The sequence below is a fragment of the Myodes glareolus genome, chromosome 4, assembly GCF_982192425.1.
Source record: "Myodes glareolus chromosome 4, mMyoGla1.1, whole genome shotgun sequence".
NCBI classification, from domain to species: domain Eukaryota; kingdom Metazoa; phylum Chordata; class Mammalia; order Rodentia; family Cricetidae; genus Myodes; species Myodes glareolus.
The window spans coordinates 944,064-969,286 of NC_142029.1; the positions used below are offsets into that span (position 1 = coordinate 944,064).

A 25,223-nucleotide genomic window follows, 5' to 3' on the forward strand; every position below is an offset into this window, starting at 1 on the left:
TATTTTCATTTTCAGATAGAATTAACATGAGAAGATATTCTTAGATCACATGTTATCCAAGCTGTCTATGAATATAAAGTTAGAAAATATTAAACTTCCTTAATATTTCAAATTCTTCACAAAAATTAACAAAACAAATGCCTAACCCACTCTGGGAAGTCTTCCCCATAACTCAGGTTAAGAGTATTTCTCCTACCATCCACCAGATCGGGACTAAAGGTCCCTGCAAGCTGAATTCTTTAAAGCAGGAAGGGTCCCTGTTCATAAGGCCTGGGGGTCACATGCAAAGCCCACCCCCCTTAGATGTCTCACTCCTAATGTGGGAGAAATAGGGGGTAAGGACCTAAGAACCATTACAATACCAAAGTGTCTGTCCCTCTGGCAGCAGCCTGTGTCTTTCCTAGTAGAAGGCATGCACTTGTATTCCAGCATTCAGGGAGCTCAGGCAGGAGGACCGTGAGTGCAAGGTTAGCTAGGCATGGTAACCCTATAACCCAGCTACTTGGAAAGCTAAAGAAGTCCTGAGAGCTCGAGGACAACTTGGCCTCTTCTTGAAATAAAGCAATCTCTGGCAGACCGTGAACATTCTTGATGTCCTAAGTTAACCTCTTCTTAGGTGTGAATGCTTCCTATAGATTCATTTTTCCAGATATTTGATCTATTTTTATTAAACCTACTTAAGATATACTTTTAAATATCCATCATGTCAATTTCAAAACAGTGGGAATGTGACATCAAGGAAGGTGGCAGAAGACAAAAGTGATAATTTTAAGATAATGAATGTAAAAATATTCAGAGGCTGAATCAAGAAGTCCCAGTTACTTAAATTAGAAATCAGTACACTTCAGTCAGGCGGTAGTGGCGCACGCCTTTAATCCCAGCACTCAGGAGGCAGAGGCAGGCAGATCTCTGAGTCTGAGGCCACACAATAGTCTAGAGAGTGAGTTACAGGACAACAAGGGCTATACAAAGAAACCCTGTCTTGGAAGGAAAAAAAGAAGAGGAAAGAAGAAAGGAGTTGGGAGGAGGAGGAAGAGCAGGAGAAGAAGAATTCAGTACATTTTAAAATTTGAAAAACTATATATCTAGTTCTTACAACAAATACTCTCAGTATGTAAGTTGGATAAGAAGCCACAAAGACAGTGCAGCCACTCCAAAATTCAGAAAGGCAGGACAGCATCACTAGCTCAGACCTGACAGAAACACCATGGCTACCTAAAACCTGAGACAGAGGTAGCAGTGGGAGAGCCTAAGGCTGCTGTGAGAGTAGGCGTGTAAATGTGCTCACCTTACCAGATGAAGCCACAAGGGGCTGGACAGTGACAGAGGCAAGAGCCAGGGAGGAGATTCCCTGGTTTCTCCATTTACCAGATCTCCAATTCCACCTTGATGTCCTATGCCTCAAATACAGCCACAGTAAGAGGGGAGACTCATAATGCCCATCCCTCCCCACAGCAGCCAGTGTTTGCAAAGGATGGATGGCAGAGACAGAAATAGATACTGGTTTCTTCAGTGGTAATAACTACTGGTAAGTAACCCTAATTAAAATCATTGGATCACAAAGCTAAAAAAAAAAAAAAAAAAAAAAAAAGACTAGTAAGGCAGGATATCCCACAGCTTGAGAAACACATCCTTATACAATCAAGCAGGGATGGAACTGTGTAGGAACACATCTCTGGAAGTCTCAAAGAAGAGTAAAAGCTAGCTACTATCATGGAAGATGGGCCACCCCCCTGTGAGTTCTCAAAGGAGGGTCAAAACTCCATGTGAGGTCCCGAGTAGGAGTCAGGCTGGCTAGCATCATGACAGACCAGAAGTTGCCAGCCCAGGATACAGTTGTATGCATGTCAGAGCTCTGCAAGTCAGACCAGAGCTGGAAACAGTGAGGACTGGGAGCTGGGTCTGGGCTGGTATCTCATGTACAGTCCTCCAGATCTGAGGATCTGGATGCTGCAGGGTTGGCAGGTGGGCCGGAGGCAAGTTGACTCAGCAAAAGGGACATGAGGCTGAGGGAGTCAAGGTTACAGCCTTACCTATGTTGTATTTCTTTTACAAAAGAGGCAAAGTGGAATTTTACGTACAATTTTAAAATGCTTTAAGAGGATGGGGAATAAGAGGTCATCTGTCCTTCTCATGCAGGAATCAAGAGTGAGCTGAGCAAAGAGGGGGTTAGAGATGTACAGGAAGGAGACTGAGGCATCTGGTCCCCTGCCTTTCCATGACAGACAGGAGCATGCCTCCAGAACAGGGTGAGCCAGTCAGTAGCAATGGCCAGCTTCTCTCCCTCCCTCATAAAACAAGGCTTTATATTTGAAACCAATTCAGCTTCAGATGCAGGCACCATGGTTACTGATTCACAAAGAAATGCTATTTTCAGTGTCTTGGTTTCTCTGGAGTGGAGTCAGAACTCTATTTCCAAGAAATGAAAAATGCAGTGTTTAATTTCATTTAGCCACTGTAATAAGCAACCATTATTACAGATTGGATTTAAAATTCAAGTTACTTCAGAATAAGAAAAACAGTGGTAGCATCTATACCCAAAGGGGATACCTCTTGTGCAAACGCAGAAGAACCTGAATGGCAGCCAAGTCGGGCACTTTCCGATCAAGGCGCAAGGCCCGCATGCCTTCTCTTCTTCAAACCACACCTAAGAGCATAAGTCTGGAAATCCACTGCCTACCTCCTGATGCCACAGAGATTCGAAAGTCTGGAACTAAATGCCACACCATGCAATCTGGCCACATCACAGACATTCATCAACTACCTGAAAACTGACAACTGAAGAAACCACTTGCTTGCTGACAATTTCCCTGGCACCTGGCCTTTGTGGGTGAGCATACAGCAATTATACAGCTGTTAGACACTGAGCCCCACCTTCTTCCTACACTTGGACAAGGCTGTGGGTTTTCTGCCTAGCACGGCAAGGGAAATGAGTACTCTGATGCTTCCATCACCCTGCTCCCGGACCAGAAGGTGCTGGGGACACCAGCTGAGGTGGGAGGCAGAAAATTTATTTTCCAACCATCTGTGCATATAGTATATGAAAACACAACAAAAGCACCATATGGAGCTAAGCTTTAAGTATGTCATCAGGCATCCTTGGAGTTTAAGGAGCAACCAACCAACTGGCAGCACAGTCTTTTCTGGCTGCAGAAAAAGAAGAATTTAATTCTGGCTTTAAATGGCCCTTGAGTAAACATGCAAGTCTTGGGAATGCTTTATTGTGGCCACTAAAATTGGGTTATACTCAAAATTGCATTACACTTTTTTGTTTGTTGGTCTTCTGAGACTGCCTCACACAGTCCAGGCTGGCTTTGCTTTCCTGACCCTCCTGCCTCACCCTCTTAAGTTCTGGAATTTCTGGAGTGTGTAGCACACACTGGTGCACTACATGTGTGAAGGGTTTTCTTGCTCATCACTACATATGTAAAGGGTTTTCTTGCTCATCAGTGCTCTGATTTGCCCAGCACACCACCTAGTGCTCACACACTGGCACAGCACTGATTCAGTCTACACATGTCTGTGGCAAAGGTCGGCTGCTTAAGTCCTCTTCTCACGTCAGTGTGATGCGGTCTCAAACCTAGACAGCCATATCCGTTTGGCTCAGCAGAGATGCCACCATCCATCATGAGCAAAACTTGGTCCAGATACCTAGACTGCTTTCTCAAAATGTTGACACTCACAGTCCTATCTCCACCCCTAGCAGACTCAAGAAAAGACTGCCATTACAAAGAGTTTACAGAGCACGCATGCCTGAGTCCTGCAGTTGAAATGCTACTAACAAAGGGAGTTACAGGGTCCCTCTTTGTCCCCAAGAAGTTAAAATAGTATTGGGCAGCAACACAGAGAAACAGTGAGCTTAGTCAGGGTGGTCTATGGTTCTACCCATGTGTTGATAAACGTGAGCTACAGAATTGAAGGACAGTCTACGGTGCAAGGGAAATGAAGTGGACCTTGAAGAACAATAAGGACTTACTATAGGGGAGGATGAGAAGTACTCTAAGAAGGAGACACTTGGGTGAAAAAACACAAAGATGAGAACAAAGATATTCACTATAAAAAAAAAACCCTATATATCATTAAGGACTGTGAATGCAGGAGGCTTAGGCTAGCAGGTCAGAAAAGAAGATCATTATAAAGGGGCTGGAGAAATGACTCAGTGGTTAAGTGCACAGCCAGTCTTCCAGAGAACCTAGGTTTGGCTACTAGCACCCACCTGGGGGCAAATAACCATCCATAAATTTAGTCCCAGAGGATCTGTCACCCTCTTCTGGCATCCCTGGGCACCAGGCAAGCACTAGGTACACAGACATACATGCAGGAAAAATACCCATACATATAAAATAAAACAAAGGAAAACATGTTTAGATTATTATAAAAAGAAAGCTGAAATGCAGAAGAACTTTGGACTTAAACTTATTTATAGGTAGTATGCAGGTTACAGTTTAAGGGTTCTGGATTAGGATTACAATCAGAGTCATACAGGCTAGCTGATCACTGGCATAGATACAAGAAGACTGTCCTGTGATCTGGTACAGGAAAAAATATCAAGACTTGAAATCTGGCCTAAGTAATAGCTTCCCAATCAAGGGAATCACGGTTTTGTAAGGGTGATGCACCTGAGTTCTCACACCCTGGGCTGTAACAACCCTGAGCCACATCACAGTGCCTTTCACACAGGCATGGGGAAGGTGACTAGCTCACGGTGCAATGAGTGTGTGTGTATGAGTACATATATACATATGCATAAATTTACTCAATCAGTTCTGTGCTGTTCCTCTGAAGAACCCTGACTAATACACTGACATTTACTGTAATAACAAGTAACAATTTCAAACCCAAGGCCCAGACTCAGCAGTGGGCAAACAGAAGGAATCACTTTCTGTTTTGTGATTGCTGTGTGAAGGCAACAGCAGCTTCACTGGAGCAGCCCCTGTAGCCTGCTCCCAGCAGAAGACTGTAGGGACTCCTTGATTAAATGGAGTTGAATCACTTTTCTGAGTGGCTCAGAGCAAATCAATCAGTATAAATCATAATTACAGCTATCACTTCTTAAGGAATGTATTATGCACCAGACACGTGGCATATTGCACCACCTAACCTGACCTCATAGAAACTGGAGGAGAAATCAGTCTCAGTGTCTCTCTCCCTCCCTCCTTCCCTGTCTCTCTCTCTTCATTTCTCTCTCCCTCCTTCTCTCTTCCCTGGATACCAAACCCAAGACCTAGGTTCTCACCTATGAGCTAGGTGAGCATTCTGCTGCTGCAATAGAGTCAAAGCCCTTCCTTTAGTTCAAATGAGGGAGATAGGAGTCAGAGATGCTGTGACTATGCAGGGTGCCCCAAATCAATGCTGTCTGCTCTGACTTTGGACTTCAGCTATGGTGGTTGACAGTCCCCCCGCCTTCTTTGGCCATGAGCTGCCTAAAGGGTCCTGATTCCTCGTTCCTCATGTGCATCTTTGCTAATGTCACATCCTACCCAAGACAGCTAGCTTCCCCCATACATCCCTTCACTTACCTATCTGCCGGCAGGCTTCTCGGCATTCTGTCACTAATAATATGCTTTTGATTAAATGTTCCATCTTAGGAGCATGCCTGCAGTCTGCATGCACTGGATTAATTTTTAAAAGGACAAATGTAGTCGAAGGTTAGTTATGGAATTACACTTTAAGGGCATCCAGAGGTAGAGCACAGCGAGAGTATGCATTCCTAGCATGTGCGAGGTTCTGGGCTAGGGATGAAATGGGGATTTAAAAAAACATTGTACTTTAGGCAAAGAACCAATTAATTCTATTGGCTTTTTTTCTTTTCTTTTTAAGATTCAAAATTTTATTTTTATTTATATGTATGTATATGTGTAAGTATATATGTACACCATTTGGTGCAATAACCAGCGGAGGCCAGAAGTATCAGATATCCTAGAACTGGAGTTACAGCGAGCGGCACAAGTTCTGAGAACTGAACTCAGATCCTCGGCAAGAACAGTCGGTGCTCTGAAGTACTGAGCCATCTTTCTAACCTCTGCCCTGCCTCTTTTTAAGAAATACTATAAAACAGAGTCTAAGAAAGATATCTTCCCTAAACCAGGACTGTGGTGATATTTGTTTGTGCTGGATCAACTAAAGCTTGTTTTATTTATCATCTCTCTTTTCCTACCCTTGCACAGTCCAGGATCGCCTGCCAACAGCAGTGGGCAGGTCCTCCACCTCAATTCATATAACTAAGACAGTCCCCCACAGACACATCCACAGGCCAACCTGATCTAGTCAATCATTCGTTGAGATTCCCTTCCCAGTGATTCTAGATTATGTCACATTAACTGAAGCTAATCACTAGCAGTTAGTAATTGAGAGCGCTTGCTAGTCTTGCAGAGGGTCTGAGTTCAGTTCTCAGCATCCACATCTGTAACTCCAGATCCGGGAGAATCTGATGCCTCTGACTGCTTTAATCACCTGTACTCATATGCTGCGAGACAATGGTCTTGTATTGTTTTAATAAAACGCTGACTGGCCAGTAGCCAGGCAGGAAGTAGAGGCAGGGTGACCCAGGCAGGAAGTAGAGGTGGGGAATAGAACAGGAGAATTCTGGGAAGTGGAAAAGCTGAATCTGCAGGCATCATCCAGAGGCAGAGAAAGCAAGATGAGAATGCCTCGCTGATACAAGGTACCAAGCCTGCTGCTAACACAGACAAGAATTATGGGCTAATATAAGTTATAAGAGTTAATAAGAAGCCTGAGCTAATAGACCAGCCAGTTTATAATTAATGTAGACCTCTGCATGTTTCTTTGGGACTGAACAACTGTGGGACTGGGTGGGACAGAAACCTCCGTCAACACTCATATGCATACACCAGCATACACATAATTTCAAAAAAATAATACATCTTTAAATAGAAGAAGCTAACTATACTGGAACTAATCAACATCAACCAAAAAAAAGGCATATCCTCTTTTTTCTTTTAAGTTCCATTTGTCTTTCAAGACCATTATAAGGTGGTTCCTCTTTGGGCCAGTGACTTGGCTCAGCAAAATAAAGATTCTTGCCACCATCGCTGAACTTGATCCCTAGTATCTACATAGTGGAAGAAAATGGACTGGGGCAGGCATGTGCCCCCTACCAATACATAAATGTGACAAAATAAGATGTTTAGGGACTCTTCTCCATTTCTCACAGTTATCATTCCCCCAGTACTTTTTTTCTTCTAAAATTTTATTTTTCCCGCTATAAAATAAATATGTTTTCATCAGAGAATATAGAAAACATCCAATAACAAGGGAAGAAAATCAAACAGACAAACAAACAAACAAAAAAACTCTTGTGATGTCTAAAACCACAATGTAGTCAAGGCTGGCCTTGAACTCCTGATTTACCTCCTCAACCTTTCAAGTGCAGGGATGACAAAGGTTTATCACCACACAGTTTTACCCAAGGCCAATGTGTTAAAGGCCTTGTCCTCAGGGCCTACTGAACAACAGTAGCATCTTTAAGAGGTAGGGACTAGCTGGGCCTGGTGACACAAGCCTCCCAGCTACTTCAGAAGCTGAGGCAGAAGGATCCTAAGTTCAAGGCCAAGCTGAGCAACTTAGTCAAACTCTGTCTCAAAATAAAATTAGAAAGAGGAGTTAAGGATATGGCTCAGTGATAGAACATCTGCCTGGTGTGTGTGAAGCTCTGGGTTTGTTCCCTGTAGCACTCACCAAAAGAGGCAGGGTTCAATGTGAGGTCTTTGGATCACTGGAGATTATGCCCTTGAAGAAAATCCTGGGAGCCCAACCCTCCTCCACTGCTTCCTAGCCATGGTTAGCAGCTGTGCTCTGGTGAGCTCCTCACCATGGCTATGCAGTATCCTCAGCAGAGCCTCAGTGCACTGCTCCCTCTAATCACGCACTGTATCTTTAAGACCAGGAGCCATAACAAGCCTCCTTTTTTTCTTGCTAACCATCTCAGGTATTTGCTAGAGGTGCAAAGCTGACCCAAAGGCAGCACTTACCCACCTCTGTACCACTGGCTTCACCGGCCTGTATGGTGACTGCTTATGGGGGAGCGACCCACACCTTCCTAGCCTCCCCCAGGCCTACCCAGAGCTCACCCCCAGCATAACGCCCACCGGCTCCCAGTTTACCCAGCTGCTTTATTACAAGGCTTCTCTGCACATATGGAAGCTGAGCCATTTGTGTTCACACTTCATTAGAGAAGAATGAGGTTGACTCTCTGCATTAGCCTAAACACGTAGAACCACACTCCTGTCTGAAGCCGGGCAGGCACTTGTCCTTACCTGCATGCCTCTCATTTTCTGGAACCGTGCAATGGTGTCACTGAGGGTGTAGACTCGTACATGGCCCATGTGCAGCTTGCCAGAAGGGTATGGGAACATGGAGAGCACGTAGAATTTGGGCTTTGCTTTCTAGAAAAGAGTGACAAAAGATGACACAGAGTGTTTGTTACAGATTTTCTGGGGGCTCTGCATACACTAATATTTTGGCACTTTACTCAAGGTAATAATTTAACATTTAGAAAACTTCCTTAGAGAAAAGAAAAACCTGCCAGGCAGTGGTGGCACACACCTTTAATCTCAGCACTTGGGAGTCAGAGGCAGTCAGAGCTGTGTGAGTTCAAGGCCAGCCTGGTCTACAGAACGAGTTCCAGGACAGCCAGGGCTACACACAGAGAAACAAAAAACCAAAGGAAAAAAAGAAAAAAAAAAAAAAAACCCTGTTCTTATTATGTAAATTGGCAAAAATGTTAAAACCTCCAAAATCCAAAGGTCCTGGTTTAAGTTAAAGAATGTCCACAATAATCCAAAACAATGTGTAAGTGCTAACTAATTAGTCTTGATATCTTCAATTCTTCACCCTCTTCCAAAGCAACTCTCCTAAAGCAGGTCCTAGCTAAGTTTTCCAAATGACTATTTTTGGACTATTTTTCCAAATGAGCTGCTAACACAGATCCACATTATTTAAGTAGAAGAGGTTGAATACAAAGAGATCTCCATAACCAGAGTTTCCTCCCCAGCTCCCCTTGACTGCATCCACCTCTGTTGTCTGCATCTGTCCTCTGTTGACAACAAGGCCACCAGGTATTAGATGGGTCCTGAAGTCTCTCCTGTGCGCTCTGAGTTTCTCTTTCAACAAAAAAGGCTAAAGTGGAAAACCATGATGGAATCAACCATGAAAGGAACACCACTGGTTGTTTCCCAGAGGTGATAAATAGGCAAACACAGATCAGGGTCATATGATTCTCCAGCTTCCAGCAGCAGCAGCATGAAAAACACAGGAAATCTACACATCTGCCGAGAATGAAGACAGGACAGGTAATGACGTCACTAGCGTTGGGTACCCTCAATCTTCCAATGGTAGGACGGCAAATGCTGTCAAAAGTTTGTGTACGTCAGAAAACAAGGTCCTGGGTCTAGTCACGGAGCTGGTTACTTTTGGGAGACCTGGTACTTTTGCTGCTTGTGGAAAATTCTGCAGTGCTGGGCATAGAACTGGGAGATCATACATACGAGGTGAGAGCTGCATCGCTGCAGTTCATGCATAACCGCAAGGATTTTGTGTCATCTCTATACTCACCACCCTGCCACCTATCAGGACAGCAGTAAACAATTCTTAAGTTAATGCTCGCTGGCCTTTGGGGAAGCACCTTCTAACAAAGACAAAGCCGTCCCCCCAGCAGACTTTATAAATCCTGTCCAGGTACCCAAGCCTCAAATCCTGCCATGGGGCATCTCGAAAAGAGATAGGTAACTGCTGCTGGTGGTCACTGAGGATGGGCCATCTACCGTCACACTATTGTTAATTTCGGCCTTCTGGCTCTCTCTTTTTGGTGTCTGCTTCTTCCTTGAGCTTTAGGAAGCATCAAGACTTCACTTCTCTCAAAGCAGTGAATATAAACACAGACAGAAATTCACAGCCCTTCCTGTGTATGAAGGTGATGTTTAGACACTGTTGGCTAGTATTTGCACGACTGATGACGGACATGGCCAACTTGTAACTGTTGATACCAATTGTTGCTGAGCAGGGGTGGCCTTTAATCCCAGCACTGGGGGGAGGGCAAAGACAAGAAAATCTCTGTAAGTTCGAGGCCAGTCTGGTCTACAGAGTGAGTTCCAGGACATCTGGGCTACACTGAGAACACCTGTCTCCAAAAACAAAACAAACAAACAACGATTAACCTGACAGGTTCTAGCAAAGTCCGGGCATGTCAGTCAACACAGGTTAACTGAGGACCCAGGGTAAATGTGATTAGTACCGTTCCATGGGCTCAGGTCTATGAACTGAAAAAGAGACAGGAAGACGAGCAGCAGTGAATAGTATAGCTGGCTTACTATAGATAACATGTGAGCAGCTGCCTCCCACCCAGACTGTATGCTCCAAAACTGTGAGCCAATATGGACCCTTCCTTATGTTGTTTCTGCCTGATATCTGACCACAGCAACAAAAATAACTAACACACAACTTGAATCAGGGAAGCAGCAAAGTAGGTGTTTTGTTTGTTTGATTGGTTGGTGGGTGGGTGTGGGGGGGGCAGAATTTTGCTATGTAGCATAGTTTGGCCTCAAAGTAGCAACAATCCTCCTGCCTCTGCCTCCAGAGTACTGGGATTATAGGTGAACATCACCACGTCATTCACAGTTTCTTGCCAGGTTTTTAAACTTCAACAAAGGTTTTAAACTCTTAGCAAAATCACATACAACAGCTAACCACTGCCCCCTCCAAAAAGAAAACCACTAAAGCACAACTTTTCTCTGTCCTGTCTGCCCTCTAGAAATGAAAAAGGCAGTAAGTAAGCAGCACCACCCAGAGAAAGAAACACTTTTTAAAGTTTTAATCAGAATCTGGAGAATACAAAACTAAAGCATCCTCTGTACTGCTGGAAGAATAATGATTTAAATAAGCAGAGTGGAGGCAGGGAATAGAAGATCTCAGTCAGAGTGAGGAGCCACCGAGTCAGGCTGGTGTACACTCAGGGACTTCACTGTTTGCAAGACTAGGTCAGCCCAGTGGTTTAGTTCCATGACTCAGTGCTTGTCCAGCCTGCACAAGGTAATGGGTTCACCCTTGGCACCGGGGAGAAGAAACAGAAAATCCTTTCCCCTTGTGAACGTGTTCTTATGAAAGGTGAAAACCCCAAGTTCTACTAAGTGCAAAAATAAAACTGTCTCCTTCACTGAAGCCTTTCTCCTACTGGCAATGGTTTAGACCCCCATGGCTTTGCTTTGGAATCTTGAGTACTACAGGAAAAAACTGTAATCACGCTCCATAGGAGTTAGAAAAGTAACTAAATCTTTGACATAAATTATCTGTAGGGTCTTTTGTTTTCTGAGACAGGGTCTTGTTTTGTAGCCCAGGCTTCTTGACTGCTAGGACTACAGTACAGGCCTGTGCCACACTTGACCTATTTCTAGTTTTTGACTTTCAAGTTATTATGTAAAGCGATTTTATTATAATCACCCTATCTTCGTATACTATTTATTACATAATATTAATTATCAACCTTGTTCAAACATTTTCTACCCACAGCTTCTTCACTAGCCTCTCCCTTTTCGTATACTTGCTTGTTCAATGAAGATTAAATTAATGACATCAAATACTTCATCATAGACTAGCTAAGATGAACTCCAAACCTGAGTTCTTAAGAGAAAAGCAGAAAAGCAACACTACAGAGTCTTGATCCTCATGAACATTTTTGTATTTGCAGAAAATATATTCAGCCTACTGCCTGTCCCTGCCTTGTGATTTTTTTTTCTGTGAATTAAGTCATTCTCCTCTGTGACAATGAAATGAGTTCTATCATCTGGAGGTGGAAAAGAGAGGAGAAATGACAGGAATTTGTGTTATAATTGAGTAGGAATCTGACTGAAAGGGAAATTTTCATAATTACATAAAAGTGCAGGAACTCAAGCCTTTGAGAGAAAGTACAAATGCCGGCAGTGGGAAGAAGATGGCTTCTAAAAGCTGGTACCATATTTCCATCAGACTGTGATTAGAACATGACTTCTGCCTCTACTCTAACGCTGTGAAAGAGCCCCCACTGGCACTCAAAGCCTCCAGTTCCCACCCTCACTTTGCCATGAGATGTGAGGCCTCAGACAAAACCCCAGGCCTTCCTAGGCACAGTCTATTCTCCACGGATGACTGATACAGAGTTTCCAGACAGCAAAGCTCTCAGAGGGTTGGGCGGATGTAGTGAGGGGCTGCGGGCAGGCCTGCTTTTCGCCTCACCCGGCTCCTGCACAGCTAGCTTAGTCCCAGAAATAACAACACACAAATTGTATTCATTTAAGCACTGCCTGGCCCATTATCTCTAGAGAGTTAGTTACTGGCTAACTCTCACATCTTGATTAACCCATTTCTAATCATCTGTGTAGCATCACGAGGTCGTGGCTTACCGGGAGAGATTCAGCATGTCTGACCTGGCGGTTGGTTCCATGGCGTCTGCCTCATAGCCCTCTTCCCAGCATTTTGTTCTGTTTACTCCATCTACCTAATTTTCTGTCCTATCAAGGGGCCAAGGCAGTCTCTTTATTGACCAATGAAAATAACACAATAGACAGATAACCCTTCTCCATCAGGCGGATCCCAGCGTGGCACACTGCCCGAGCTTCAGTGTTTTAACCCCACAGGTAAGGACAATGCCCACTCTCAAGGCTGTTCTGATATTAAGAAATTCAACCAATGGAAGTGGTACATGGTAAAATGCTCACTAAATGGAAGTTGGTCCTTTTGGGTTTTTTGGTTTTGTTTGTTTGTTTGTTTGTTTGTTTGTTTTTCAGGGTTTTTCTCTGTGTAGCTTTGGAGCCAGTCCTGGCACTCATTCTGTAGACCAGGCTGGCCTTGAACTCACAGAGATCCACCCATCTCTGCCTCCCAAGTGCTGAAATTAAAGGCAAGTGCCACCAACACCTGGCTTTGTTTTGCTTTTTAATGGTGGTTTGATGATGATGGCAAGACACCTGTCTTCTAAACGCTCACTTGGGTGGATTTCAAACGTACGTAATACCAACGTGAGGTGAATGCTAAAGCTTCATATACAGCAGTGTTCAGTTAGTTCTCGGTCACTGGTAAAATAGCACACGATTTTCTCTGCTATTTTATTTATTTATTTATATAACACTTCAGTTTAGAAGTCTTCAGTTTAGGAAATGTCCAGCCACATTTTCTCATTTGATTTTCAAAACAAACTTGTAAGATAAACAACGCGAGGAGCCAAGAATCGTGGGGCTTAGAGGAATGGCCAAGTTTTCATTGTAAATTACTCAATTTTCCTTTTTAGTGTTCATGTTTTTGTTATATACTATATCTCTCTTAACTCCAGATCTGTCCAAGCAATGTCAAAACCACTTTCCATTTGGATATGAACAGCTCCCACCCTCACAGAAGGAATGAGTGTGACTCCAATGAGGACAGAAAAGGCAAGCCCAATACAGTGTCAGTTGCAAGGACAACTCAGCCTTTTGTCCTTGGCCCCACCTAAACAATTCCACGAACATCTCTACTATTGGGTTGCTACTATTACAAAGGGATAGTCAAGATATCAATAAAACAGTCTTCTGGTCTAATTTTCTCTGGTCTAATTATAACAGGAGTCATAGAACATTCCAGAGACATTAATAACAGCTAAATACATGATACAACTGATTTGGGCAGAGGGACTGGGACCAGAAGCCAAGGTCCATGGATCCACTGAGATGCTGCAAGGCTGGACCCAACTTCAGATCACATCAAAGAACAGGCTCCCTCCCATGGCCATGATGCTCAAGTGACAGAGCAGGTTGTAGGCCAAGTCTGGAGCAGAAAGGGCCTGATGCTTCTCACCTCACGTAGCCTCCTGACAGAGTCACAGGCCTCTCTCCTGTAATTTCACATATGACCTGTTATATCCATGGGTGGCATCCTAACACAAAACCAAAAAGGACCCAGCACCTGCTAATACTTCTGTTTTGTTCAGTTTCCCCCAATCAAAGCATCCCAGAATATCTACTATGGGGCTGACTGTCACACAACTGTGTACAATACTAACATGGACACAATCACCACACTGGAAAGGATTTTGTGCCTTAACTTTGCATCACCTCCTTTGCTCCTCTCAAAAATCCTCCTGGGAGCCAAGGGGGTGCTATTATCACCCTTCATTTTAGATAAGAAAACGAAAGCACAGAAAGACTCAATAATTTGATTTAATGTCACACCCTTAGTAACTTATCCTAAACAAAATAGTGTGAGCCCAGAGTCAAGTCCTCAGTTCCTCTTCTTTACTGATATGGCTTAAATGTGCAGTGTCCTCCACAGGACCATGCGTCTGCACACTTGCTCCCCAGCTGGTGGTGCCATTGGGAAAGCTGTGGAAGCATTAGGAGGGAGAGCCTTTCTGGAGGAAGTGGGTCCCTGGAGGTGAGCCTTGAGGTTCTACAGCCCAGTCCCCCTTCCGGTCTATTCTCTGCCTCCTGACACACGGATGCAATGTGACCGGCCACCTCATGTTCCTGCCAGACTGCCATGCCTGGCCTGTCGTGCCATTATGGACTCTACACCCTTAACTGTAAACCACAACAAACTCTTCCTCCCTCAACTGCCAACACCAACAAGGGAGGCAACTGTCTACCTGCCCTCCCGGCACACTCACGTCTTCTTCTGAGATCCTGGATGCCTGCTCCTTTATCTGTTGGTGCCACCATTTCTCCACATCCTTCCTTGTCTGCAGGGTGTACTCCTTCGTCCACTTCCCTGTGGCACTGTAAATACTTCTGGCACACCCTGGAATTATTCTTCTTTCCCACCGGATGACAGGTGGCCCACAAATGAGCTGCCTTTTCAGAAGAGAGGCATAAAAACTCAGCCTCTGACAAGCTGATGCCATTCTTCAGGAGGGAAGACCCTAGAAAAGAGGGCAGAGAAAAGAAGGCAGTTAGAGAGGTGCCCACGAAGCAGCAGGAGACAGATGCCCCGGAACCTTACTGGTAAATCACAAGCTTCATGGTAAAATATAATATAATAGTAATGGGTTAAAGATGTAAGAGTTAGTTAAAAAGAAGCCTGAGCTAATAGGCCAAGCCGTGCTTTAATTAATATAGTTTCTGTGTGATTATTTCAGGTCTGGCGGCTGGGAAATGAAAGAGCAGTCTCCATTTACAGTTTCCTAGCAGAACATTTTAGAAATTCTCTTGAATTTGATACAAAGTTCTTACTGGAAAACATAAAGGCACTCCATGCCCCAAATGCCAAAGGTATAAAACACTCACAGAAACAGAGGGAGTCCATCACAAAGAGCAGTTGCTACAGAGCTTGCTGTCAGCATGGGAGGAGAGGGAGCTCCTCCCTCCAGAGTCTATCAACTGCTGTTGTCTGAACCCAAGAACTCTAAGCACATCTTGTTTAGCCTTGAGATCAAATATGAGAAGGGATCTGAATATAGGTCTCTCAAAAATTCTGAACTAAGTTAACATTTTTCATTATATTAGGTTCACACACTGTTGCAAGCACTACAGATACAGTAACAAAGAGTCCCAGGCTGAAAAGACAGAGTACGTGTTTAGCATGTTTGAAGCCCTGGTATCCATCCCTAGCAAGCAAAAACATAAGACAAAGTGCCTTCTTTCACAGCAACTAAATATACAGGTAAGACACACATAAACACGGGACATCACCAACTATACAGAGGAGAAGCAGGTAAGACATACATAGACACGTAACATCACTAACTATACAGAGGAGAAGCAGGTAAGACACACATAAACACGGGACATAACTAACTATACAGAGAAGCAGATAAGACACACATAAACACATGACATAACTAACTATACAGAGAAGAAGCAGGTAAGACACACAGACACGTGACATAACACGCAGCAGCGACGTCATAGAACTCTTTGGATTACAACACCATGTGGGGATCCCCAGCATAACCGCCTGGGGATCAAATTTTAATTCTGATATTTTGTTGGTTTCCTCCTCAGGTGAATGGCAGAAATGGCCTTGGTGAAGAACTTTTAAGGGGCTGAGGTGAGATCTCACCATTTAGGATGTAGTACTAAACACCTAAAACAGGAAGGTAAAACGACCTTTCGAAAACAAGAGAAACATAAGAAAAGCTGGCATTCTAAACTGGTGTTAACCACCTGGTTCTCTCAAAATCCTTCCCATATCTACTAGGGTTTAGCCTGTTACATGAAGGCACTGGATCAAATGTTGCCAGGAGGGTTACTGCAGGCTTTAAAAAGGGAATTCACACTCAACATGACATGGTTCTGGAGCACTGTACTTATTATTAACAACTTACTTATTGTTGTAAGTTGATCTGCCCACGTTCTTGACACACCAATACCTACTATTTTTAACCCTTAAAGCGCGACAGACTGGCTGACAAACCCTATCAGTTGGGTTTGAGTATTTTAAAATAGGTAAATATGACTACTGAGGAACTAGAGTGAACTACATAAAGCCGGCTAACTATCAGCAATTCTGTACAGCCAACTTTATATAGGGAGGGCACTTACAATTCCTTTTAGGGTTTAGACTTCTATATTATTAGAACTATGTGTGTGAGTCAGAGATTCTATGGTTTTCTTCTATATTTGGTTATGACTCTAGCCTTTTACAGCTGGGCCATCTCTCCAGTCCTATTTTATGGTTTTCTCACTAAGTAAGTGTTCTGAAACTACTATAAGCCAAAGGTACCTAGACAGACATCTGACATTTCTTTCCTAGATGGCATATAAGGGGAATATCTGGACTATTCTCTTTCATAAACAGGAACAGGATAATAGAATACAAACTGACCTGAACTGGTTTGCTGTATTTTGGGATTTGATGATTACCCACCAGGTGGATAAAATGCCAAAGAGTATCACCAACAAGAGCAATAGGAAGGCACAGTAACACTCTGCTTAGTGAGTAATAAGGTTTGCATCACATCAGGCTCCCCAATAACTTCTCTGCTTAAAGCAATGAACTGGAAAACATTGAACCAGATCTAAGTATATACAAGAATTTAAAGCTCATAACGAGGGCTGGTAAAATGGCTTAGCCAGTAAAGGCTCCTGCCACCAAACCTGATCCCTGGGACTCATATGGTAGAGAAGAGAATCAACTCCTGAAAGCTGTATCCATGGCACATGTGCCCACAAACAAATAGATAAATGCAATTAAAGTTCATAAAGAAAACATTGCATGCAGATTAGGAAGGAAAAGGGAACTGTCTCGGCAGCGTGGGTGGCTCGGTAGGTACAGTGCTCGCTGCATCACCATGAGGACCTAAATTCAGAAACTCAGCACCCATGTAAAAATTCCTACAGGTATGATAGCACATATGTTGTATCCCATCACTGGGGGATGGGGTTTATGGAAATGGGGGGACCTCCAGAGCCTGCTGATCAGCCAGATTAGTCGATCACTGAGCTCCAGTTTGAGCGAGAGACCCTATTGAAAAACTAACGTAGAGAGAGATAAAAGCCTAACACTGGGGGCTGGAGAGATGGCCTGTTGTATAGGATCTCCTACAGATCCTACAGATCACTCACAGGTAGCGCACAACCATCTATAACTCCAGTTCAAGGGATCCAATGTCTCTTCTGACTTTCAAGGGTTCCTGCACACATATGATATAGATACATAAACTCATGCACACACATATACACATTAATAAAATAATACATATAAGATTAATTAAATTAAAATTTAAAAACCCTAACATTAACCTCTGGACTCTATATGTGTGCACATGTGTATGTACAGATGTACATCCAAAAAATTAAAACTAACAGGATCTCACTCTATAGCCCAGCCTGTCCTCCAATTCTCTGCTCTTCTGCCTCAGCCCCCTCAGTGCTGGGATTACATGTGTGCCACACAGCTGGCTCTGAAAATGACTGATTATTCAATGTATTTGAGAAAATTTTAAATTAGAGTTCCACCTCAAGCCACAAACTGGCATAAATCCCAGTGTCTTAGAGGGAAGTGGGAATTTGAGACAGGGTTTCACGTTGCCCAGGCTGACCTCAACTAGCACGGAAGACAAGGATGACCTTAAACTCCTAGCTTGGGCTACGGGGAGTTGAGACCCTGCCTTTAAACAAACAAACAAGGGGCAGAAGAGATTGCCCAGCAGGTAAGAGAACACACTGTTCTTGCTAGGATCCTAGTTTGGTTCCATCACCCACAGTGAGTGCCTCATAACTGTCGATGACTCCAGCTTCAGGGAGGTCTGAAGCCTCTGGCCTCCATAAGAACCCACACTCATGTGCACATATATACATGTACAGACACAAAATTAAAAATAAACCTTAAGCAAAACAAATTTGGTAAGAAAATCCAAGGGTTAGACATATAAAAGAGATGTTCAGCATATCCCTGGGTTCAATCCCCAACACCAAAAACAAAATAAAACAAATAAATACGGTAAATACGGGGATACAGCGTAGTGGTAAAATAATTCTCTGGTAACATTTGAGGCCACTGCTTCCGTCTCCAGCTGTGCAAACTATAAAGCCCACACTCTTACCCGAGATCATCCTCAGATTCTTATCCATTAGGACACACTAGAAACAAATGTCTGTATTTGTGCCTATGAGACTTCTAAGTTTCAACCCTATTCTCTTCTCTTACTGCCTATGCATAGTTCTGGGTCACTTCAAGTTCCTCTCCATTTAACTCCTAATAGGCATTGCCTTTTCCTGGCATCAAGAGCAGCCATTTTAGCAGAGGGTGGTTGTGGATACAGTGAATGAATATCTCACATTTACAACCATCTTGGACCCTTTCTTCCTTAGAGCTGGCTCATCTTATTTCTTTACTTGCTGAAATGTTGTCTCTTCTTTCTAAAGCATTGCCCCTTCCCCCAGGACACCTCTTTCAATTCAGCCCTGACCTGATCTGGTTTTAAGTGGGGCTTAAGGTTAAAGTAACTGAGAATATGAGGGACCTGAGAAATGGGCCCAAAATGATGACCATAAATAGGGAAACCTAAAGCAATAGTAGGAAACAGGTGAAGAGCTAGAACACAAAGGAGAAGCACATAAAACACCCATGTGTTCCCAAAAGAATATGCAAGAAACCTAATTAGAGGCAGAGGCAGGGGGATTACAGGGTTCAAGGCCAGCTTCATAAAACATTGTTTCCAAAAAACAGGGGAGGAAACCAAGTCAGGTTAGGAAGGTGGGTGCATGCCCATGATCCCAACACTCAGAAGGCTGAGCAGGAGGACTGATTCTAAGTCCAAGACCACGCTGGGCTACATATCAAGCTTAGAGCAACTTGGAATACACAGCAAGACCCGGAATCAAAGAAACAAAATAAATAAGTAAACATACACCTCACCCCAACAAACATGTCTTGCAAAACACAATGTTAAAAAGCAAATGCTAATTCTAATTTCCTGCAGGACCTCAGGCAAGTTATTTCCTACTCCGCGTTCTCTAAAGCTGTGTGCCATGTGGTAGATCCAGATGACTTCTGAGGACCTGCAGGTTCTAATATACTATGGACGTCCCAAGATGTTCTACTGTATGATCTTTGACTGGGTCCAAACCCTCAACTCCGGAGCGAAGATCTAGGGACCGGGGTTAGGCGAGGAGTAGAGGACAATTCAAATATAAAATCGTGTGAAGATGTGCGTTTCTCCAAGCAGGAGTCTGGAGCTGTCAACAGGGTCCAAGGCTGAAAGAACCTGTATACTAGAATTTCGAAGCTTTTCCGGGTTTGGAAAACTGCAAGGTTCAGGGACTGCCGGGGCCAGTCCGCACCTTCACCTCGTGCTCCTAGCGACTGGGGCTAAGCAGGGCCTGCCTCTCGTCCTCCGGCTGGGGGTTACCTGCTCACAGGCTCTGGCCTGCACCTCCCTTCTGCCTCATTCCCCAAAGCATTACACGAACGAAGCCCCGCGAGTCACTATGGGCGCCGCCATGTTGGCAGAACAACAACTTTATCAGCAGCGGAGGAAGCGGACACAGACAGGAGAGGCGGAGCCAGGGAGGAAGGGCGCGATGCCTGAACGAAGCGCTGACTCCTCCCCCAGACCGGCCCCGGCCCCGCCCCTCCCCGCCCTGGTCCCGCCCCCTGGTCCGCCCCGCCCCGCCCCGGGCTCGCCCACTGTGCGATCTTTCCTGACTTGATCAAATTCATCTTCACTGGTAGTCTCAGTTGTGGCAGAAACAGGGGAGATGCTAAAGGATAAAGGCATCAGGTGGTAAAAAAGAGCTCTGGAGTGGTTCACGGTCAGAGTTTGAATCTTAGCGCCGCAGAAGCTGCCAACTGAGCTGGTCTGGCCGACTTTTTGATTCATTGTTGAAGCTCTACCATCATATCAGATGATGTAAGTCCAGGAGGAGAATTGCCTAGCCCAGAGGAGAGTAGGAGTAAAGTACACCGGCAGATAGGAAAACAAGCTGCCTCAACAAACACTTAGGAGTTTAATGCGCTCCATCACCCTGTACACGTCCCAGCAAGCACTTCTGGCCTGTCTATAATTAAGGAATTTCAAAGGAGCAATGGTGAAATCCTGTCTTTTTAAGGGAGAATTCTAAGAACACATGTGAGAAATCTAGGATGCTGAGATTTTATAATATCGCAAAATGATTGATGTCCAGTAGAGCAAAAAGCAATGTCTGAGAGCCATCTTTTCCTTCAGGACTGAAGTCAACTGTACCTACATAAACAATCCATCCAGTCAAACAGAAAAGGTCCACCTACAAAAAAAAAAACAAAAAAAAAAAACACTAGTCTTCGGCCTGTAATATTGGTATCTGTTCCCAAACTGGAAAATGCAAGAATATGAGAAATAAAACTTACAATCTAATCCCCTCACTTTGAAAGTGATGGGACATGGCTTTCCTGAGGTCATATACCAAGCACATGGAAGAGCCAGGATTCCAACCCAGACTGCTTGACCCCTCTACCAAGATGGGGTACTTAATGTAAGGTTACCATGGAAGCACTGCCCAGAAGATGAACTTACCACTCTTTTTTTACCACTTTTACTAAAAATTGATTCTTGGACTGGAGAGCTGGCTCAGCAGTTTAAAGCGCTGACTGCTCTTTTAGAGGACCCAAGTTCAGTTCCCAGTGCCCACACGGCAGCAAACAACTATCTGTAACAACTATGTGGAACTGACACCCTTACACTGACATACAAGCAGGCAAAACACCAATGTTGTTTTTAATGTCTCTATAATTCTATCTTATCAATAAAGACTCAAGAGCCAGATACTGGGGTGAAAACCTGCTAGCTCAGAGAGACAGAAAAAGCACCCAGTTGTTTCCTCCTCCTATATTGTCCCAGATAGAGAGCTTTCTCCTGCCTTCTCAAAAACACAAAAATTAATTAATTAATTAATTAATTAAAAAATAAAGAAAAAAAGAAAAAACAAACCCCCAAAAAACTCCTCCAATGAGATGTCCCTTCTTTCTACTTCCCCCTCTCTCCTCCTGACTTCTACTACCCTCTATGTTTTTTTCCTGTCAACAGATTGCTTGCGTTGCTTCTTGACCTATGGTGGATTTCATTTAATCATGTTGAAAATATTCAAGCAGAAAATTCTTGGATTAAAGGTGTGTGCTAGGGCTGAGCAACACCACAGCTAGAAGCCGGTTTTTCCAGTAAATAACACAATCTCGGGGTTCACAGTGTCATCAACTATCCTGCAATACATCAATGCATATAAAATAAAAATAGATAAAATTAAAAAAACAAGAAAATGATTCTTCTCTCATATAATATATCCTAATTACAGTTTCTCCCTCCCTCTCCTCCACCCTGCTCCTTTCTACCTCCCACCCTTCTGGATCCACTCCCTTTCTGTCTCTCATTAGAAAAGAACAGGCTTCTAAGAGATACCAACCAAACACAACAAAATAAAATATAAGATGATACAAAAACTATATTGAAGTTGGACACTGCACCCCATCAGGAGGAAAAGAGTTCTAGGAGCAAGCAAAAGAGTCAGAGATCCACTTGTTCTCACAGTCCCATAACATTATAGTAGTTTGGGTGTAATTGATCCCCATAAACTCATAGGGAGTGGCACTATTAGAAGGTGTGGCTTTGTTGGCGTGAGTGAGGCTTTGTTGGAGGAAGTGTGTCACTGTCGGGTGGGCTTTGAGGTCTCTTTTGCTCAGTCTACACCCAGGGACAGACTACTTCCTGTTGTCTGCAAAATATAGGGCTCTCAGCTACTCTTCCAACACTACATGTGCCTGTGTATCCCATGTCCAACCATGATGATAACGGCCTGGACCTCTGAATTGTAAACGAGCCACCTCAATCAAATATTTTCCTTTATAAGAATTGCTGTGGTCATGGTGTCTCTTCGCAGCAATAGAAACCCTAAGACAAATACTAAACTAATAACTATGATATATGCACAGAGACCCTGGTGTAGACCTGTGTAGTGCCTGTGCTTGCTGCTTTAGTCTCTCTGAGCGCTTATGGGCCTTGCATAGTTGACTCACGAGGCCTTGTTCTTAGTGTCCACCATTTCCTCCAGATCTCCCAATCTTTCTTCCTCCTCTTCCTTGAATTCCCTGAGCTCTGAGAGGAGGGATTTAATGGAGACCCCCCAATTTAGACTCTCTTGACTTAATGTCTGGTTGTGGGTCTCTGCATCTCTTCCCATCTGCTGCCAGAAGAAATCTCTCTGATGGTAACTGGATAAGGTACTAACCTCTGATTATAGCAGAATATCATTAGGAATCATTGAATGATTTTTTTTTTGACCAATTGTGTTTGATTTTACCAAGTCTCTGGGCTATCTAGTCTCTGGTTTTTTGTTACCCAAGCAGTGTTGGGTATAGATTCCTTCTCGGGGAGTGGACCTTAGGTCAAATGAGACATTGGTTGACTACTTCCACGAGTTCTGTGCCACCATTGCCCTGGCATATTTTCCAGTGCCCTACATTCCCACACCACTTCCAAATGGCCCCCAAATCCCACCTGTCTATTCCCGCAATCTCTCCCTCCATCTCATGCCCACCTCCCATCCACAAGTGCCCTCAATCCACCCATAAAATCTAATCTATTTCCCCCTCTCAGGGAGATCCCTGTGTTCCCCCACCCCAGACCCTTCCTCTTTACATATCCTCCTTTATGGGTCTATAAAGTAGCTTGGTTATCATTTGCTTAAGGCCAAAGATCCCCTTATAAGTGAAACAGAAACTATATTTATTTTTCTGGGTCTGTGTGATGTCACTCAGGGTGATTTTGCTTTTTGGTTCCATCCATTTGCCTGCAAATTTCATGATGTCATATTTTTAACTGCTGAGTGATACTCCATTATGTAAATGTACTGCATTTTCTTTGTCCTTTCTTCTATTGAGAGACGTCTAGGTTGCTTCCAGTTTCTGGCTGTTATGAATAAAGCTGCAATGAACACAGTTGAGCAAATGTCCTTGTGGTAGTTTAAAGTGCCCTTTGGGTATATGCCCAAGAGTGGTTAGGGTTTCTTTCACTACAAAGAGACACCAGGACCATGACAACTCTTTTTTTTTTCCAAGACAGGGTTTCTCTGTGTATCTCTGGCTGTCCTGAAACTCACTCTGTAAACCAGGTTAGCCCTGAACTCACAGAGATCTGCCTGCCTCTGCCTCCCTGCGTGCGCTACCGTTGCCTGGATCCATAGCAACTCTTACAAAGGAAAGCATTTAATTGAGAGTGGATTACAGCTCAGAGGTTTAGACCATCATCACCATGGCAGCATGATGCAAGAGAGATAGTTGAGAGTTCTATGTCTGGATCTGAAGAGGAAGGAAGAGACAGCCATCAACTAGGCCTGGCTTGAGCATCTGAAACCTCAAAGCCCACCCACAATGTTACACTTCCTCCAACAAGGTCATACCCACGCCAACAAGGCCACACCTCTTAATAGTGCCACACTTCCTAGGACCTATGGGGTCCATTTTTAGTCAAACCACCACAGTGGTATAGCTGGATCTTGAAGTAGATCAATTCTCAACTTTCTGAGGAACCGCCGTATTGATTTCTACGGTGGCTGCACAACACCCACAGTGGAGGAGGGTCCCCCTTGCTCTGTACTCTCACCAGAATGAGCTGTCACTTGCATTTTTGATCTTAGCCATTCTGACAGGTTTAAGATAGAAACTCAAAGTCATTTTGATTTGCATTTCCCTGATAGCTAAGGGTATTGGGCATTTCTTTAAGTGTTTCTCAGACATTTGAGATTTGTCTATTGAGAATTTTGTCTAGACCTGTACCCCAATTTTTTAATTGAATTATTTGTTTTTTTTGATATCTAGTTTCTTGCATTCCTTATATATTTTGGATATTAGTTCTCTATCATATGTGAATTTGTTTTTTTTTAAAAAAAAAACCTTTTCCCATTCCGTAGGCTGCCACTTTGTCTGACTGACAGTGTCCTTTGCTCTACAGAAGCTTTTCAGTGTCATTTGATTCCATTTATTAAATGTTGATCTTAGTTCCTGCACTGTCAGTGTTCTGTGCGTCTCCTGTGTCAATGTGTTCAAGACCATTTCCCACTTTGTCTTCTATCAGGTTCATTATATCTGGTTTGATGCTGAGGTCTTTGATCCACTTGGACTTGAGTTTTATGCAGGGTGCAAAATATGGATCTATTTATATTCTTCTACATGCAGATATCAAGTTTGACCATCAGCATTTATTGAAGATGTTGTCTATTTTCCAGTGTGTATTTCTGGCTTCTTTATCAAAAAGCAGGTATCCATATGTGTGTGGATTTACATCTGGGTCTTCGATTTGATTCCATTGATCAAAGTATTTGTTTTTATGCCAACACTATGCAGTTTTTATTACTACAGCTCTGTAGTAGAGCTTGAAATCAGGGATGGTGAAACTCCCAGAAGTTCTTTTATTGTACAGGATTGTTTTAGTTTTCCTGTTTTTTTTTTTATATATGAAGTTGAATATTGTCCTTTCAAAGTCTGTAAAGAATTGTGTTGAAATTTTGATGGGGAGTTCATTGACTCTGTAGATCACTTTTACTATGTTAACCCTACCTATCCATGAGCATGGGAGAGCTTTCCATTTTCTAATGTCATCTTCAATTTTTTTCTCCAAAGACTTGAAGTTTTTATCATACATGTCTTCTTAAAAACAAACAAACAAACAAACAAAACCACAAAACTTAATTTATTATGTATACAGTGCTCTGTATGCACACCAGAAGAGGGCACCAGATCTCATTATAGATGGTCGGGACCCACCATGTGGTTGCTGGGAATTGAACTCAGTACCT

At 43.5% G+C, this 25,223-nt stretch overlaps 1 protein-coding gene across 2 annotated transcripts in view; it reads right to left on the reverse strand.

Annotated features, from left to right (window-relative positions):
* The window catches only part of Lars2 (leucyl-tRNA synthetase 2, mitochondrial), a 94,343-nt gene extending 74,397 nt beyond the window's left edge, over positions 1-19,946 (reverse strand). Inside the window, exons 1-3 of one of the 2 annotated variants that reach the window (XM_048423324.3) lie at positions 19,811-19,946; positions 14,627-14,878; positions 8,277-8,405 (exon numbers count right to left, since the gene is read on the reverse strand). In XM_048423324.3, coding sequence (XP_048279281.3) covers positions 8,277-8,405; positions 14,627-14,860 — 363 coding nt within the window. In that variant the 5' untranslated portion in view covers positions 14,861-14,878; positions 19,811-19,946. Of the gene's footprint in view, positions 1-8,276; positions 8,406-14,626; positions 14,879-19,742 lie in introns of both variants that reach the window. The other variant, XM_085689105.2, reaches the window with a different exon arrangement.
* Between the last annotated feature and the right edge of the window lie 5,277 nt (positions 19,947-25,223).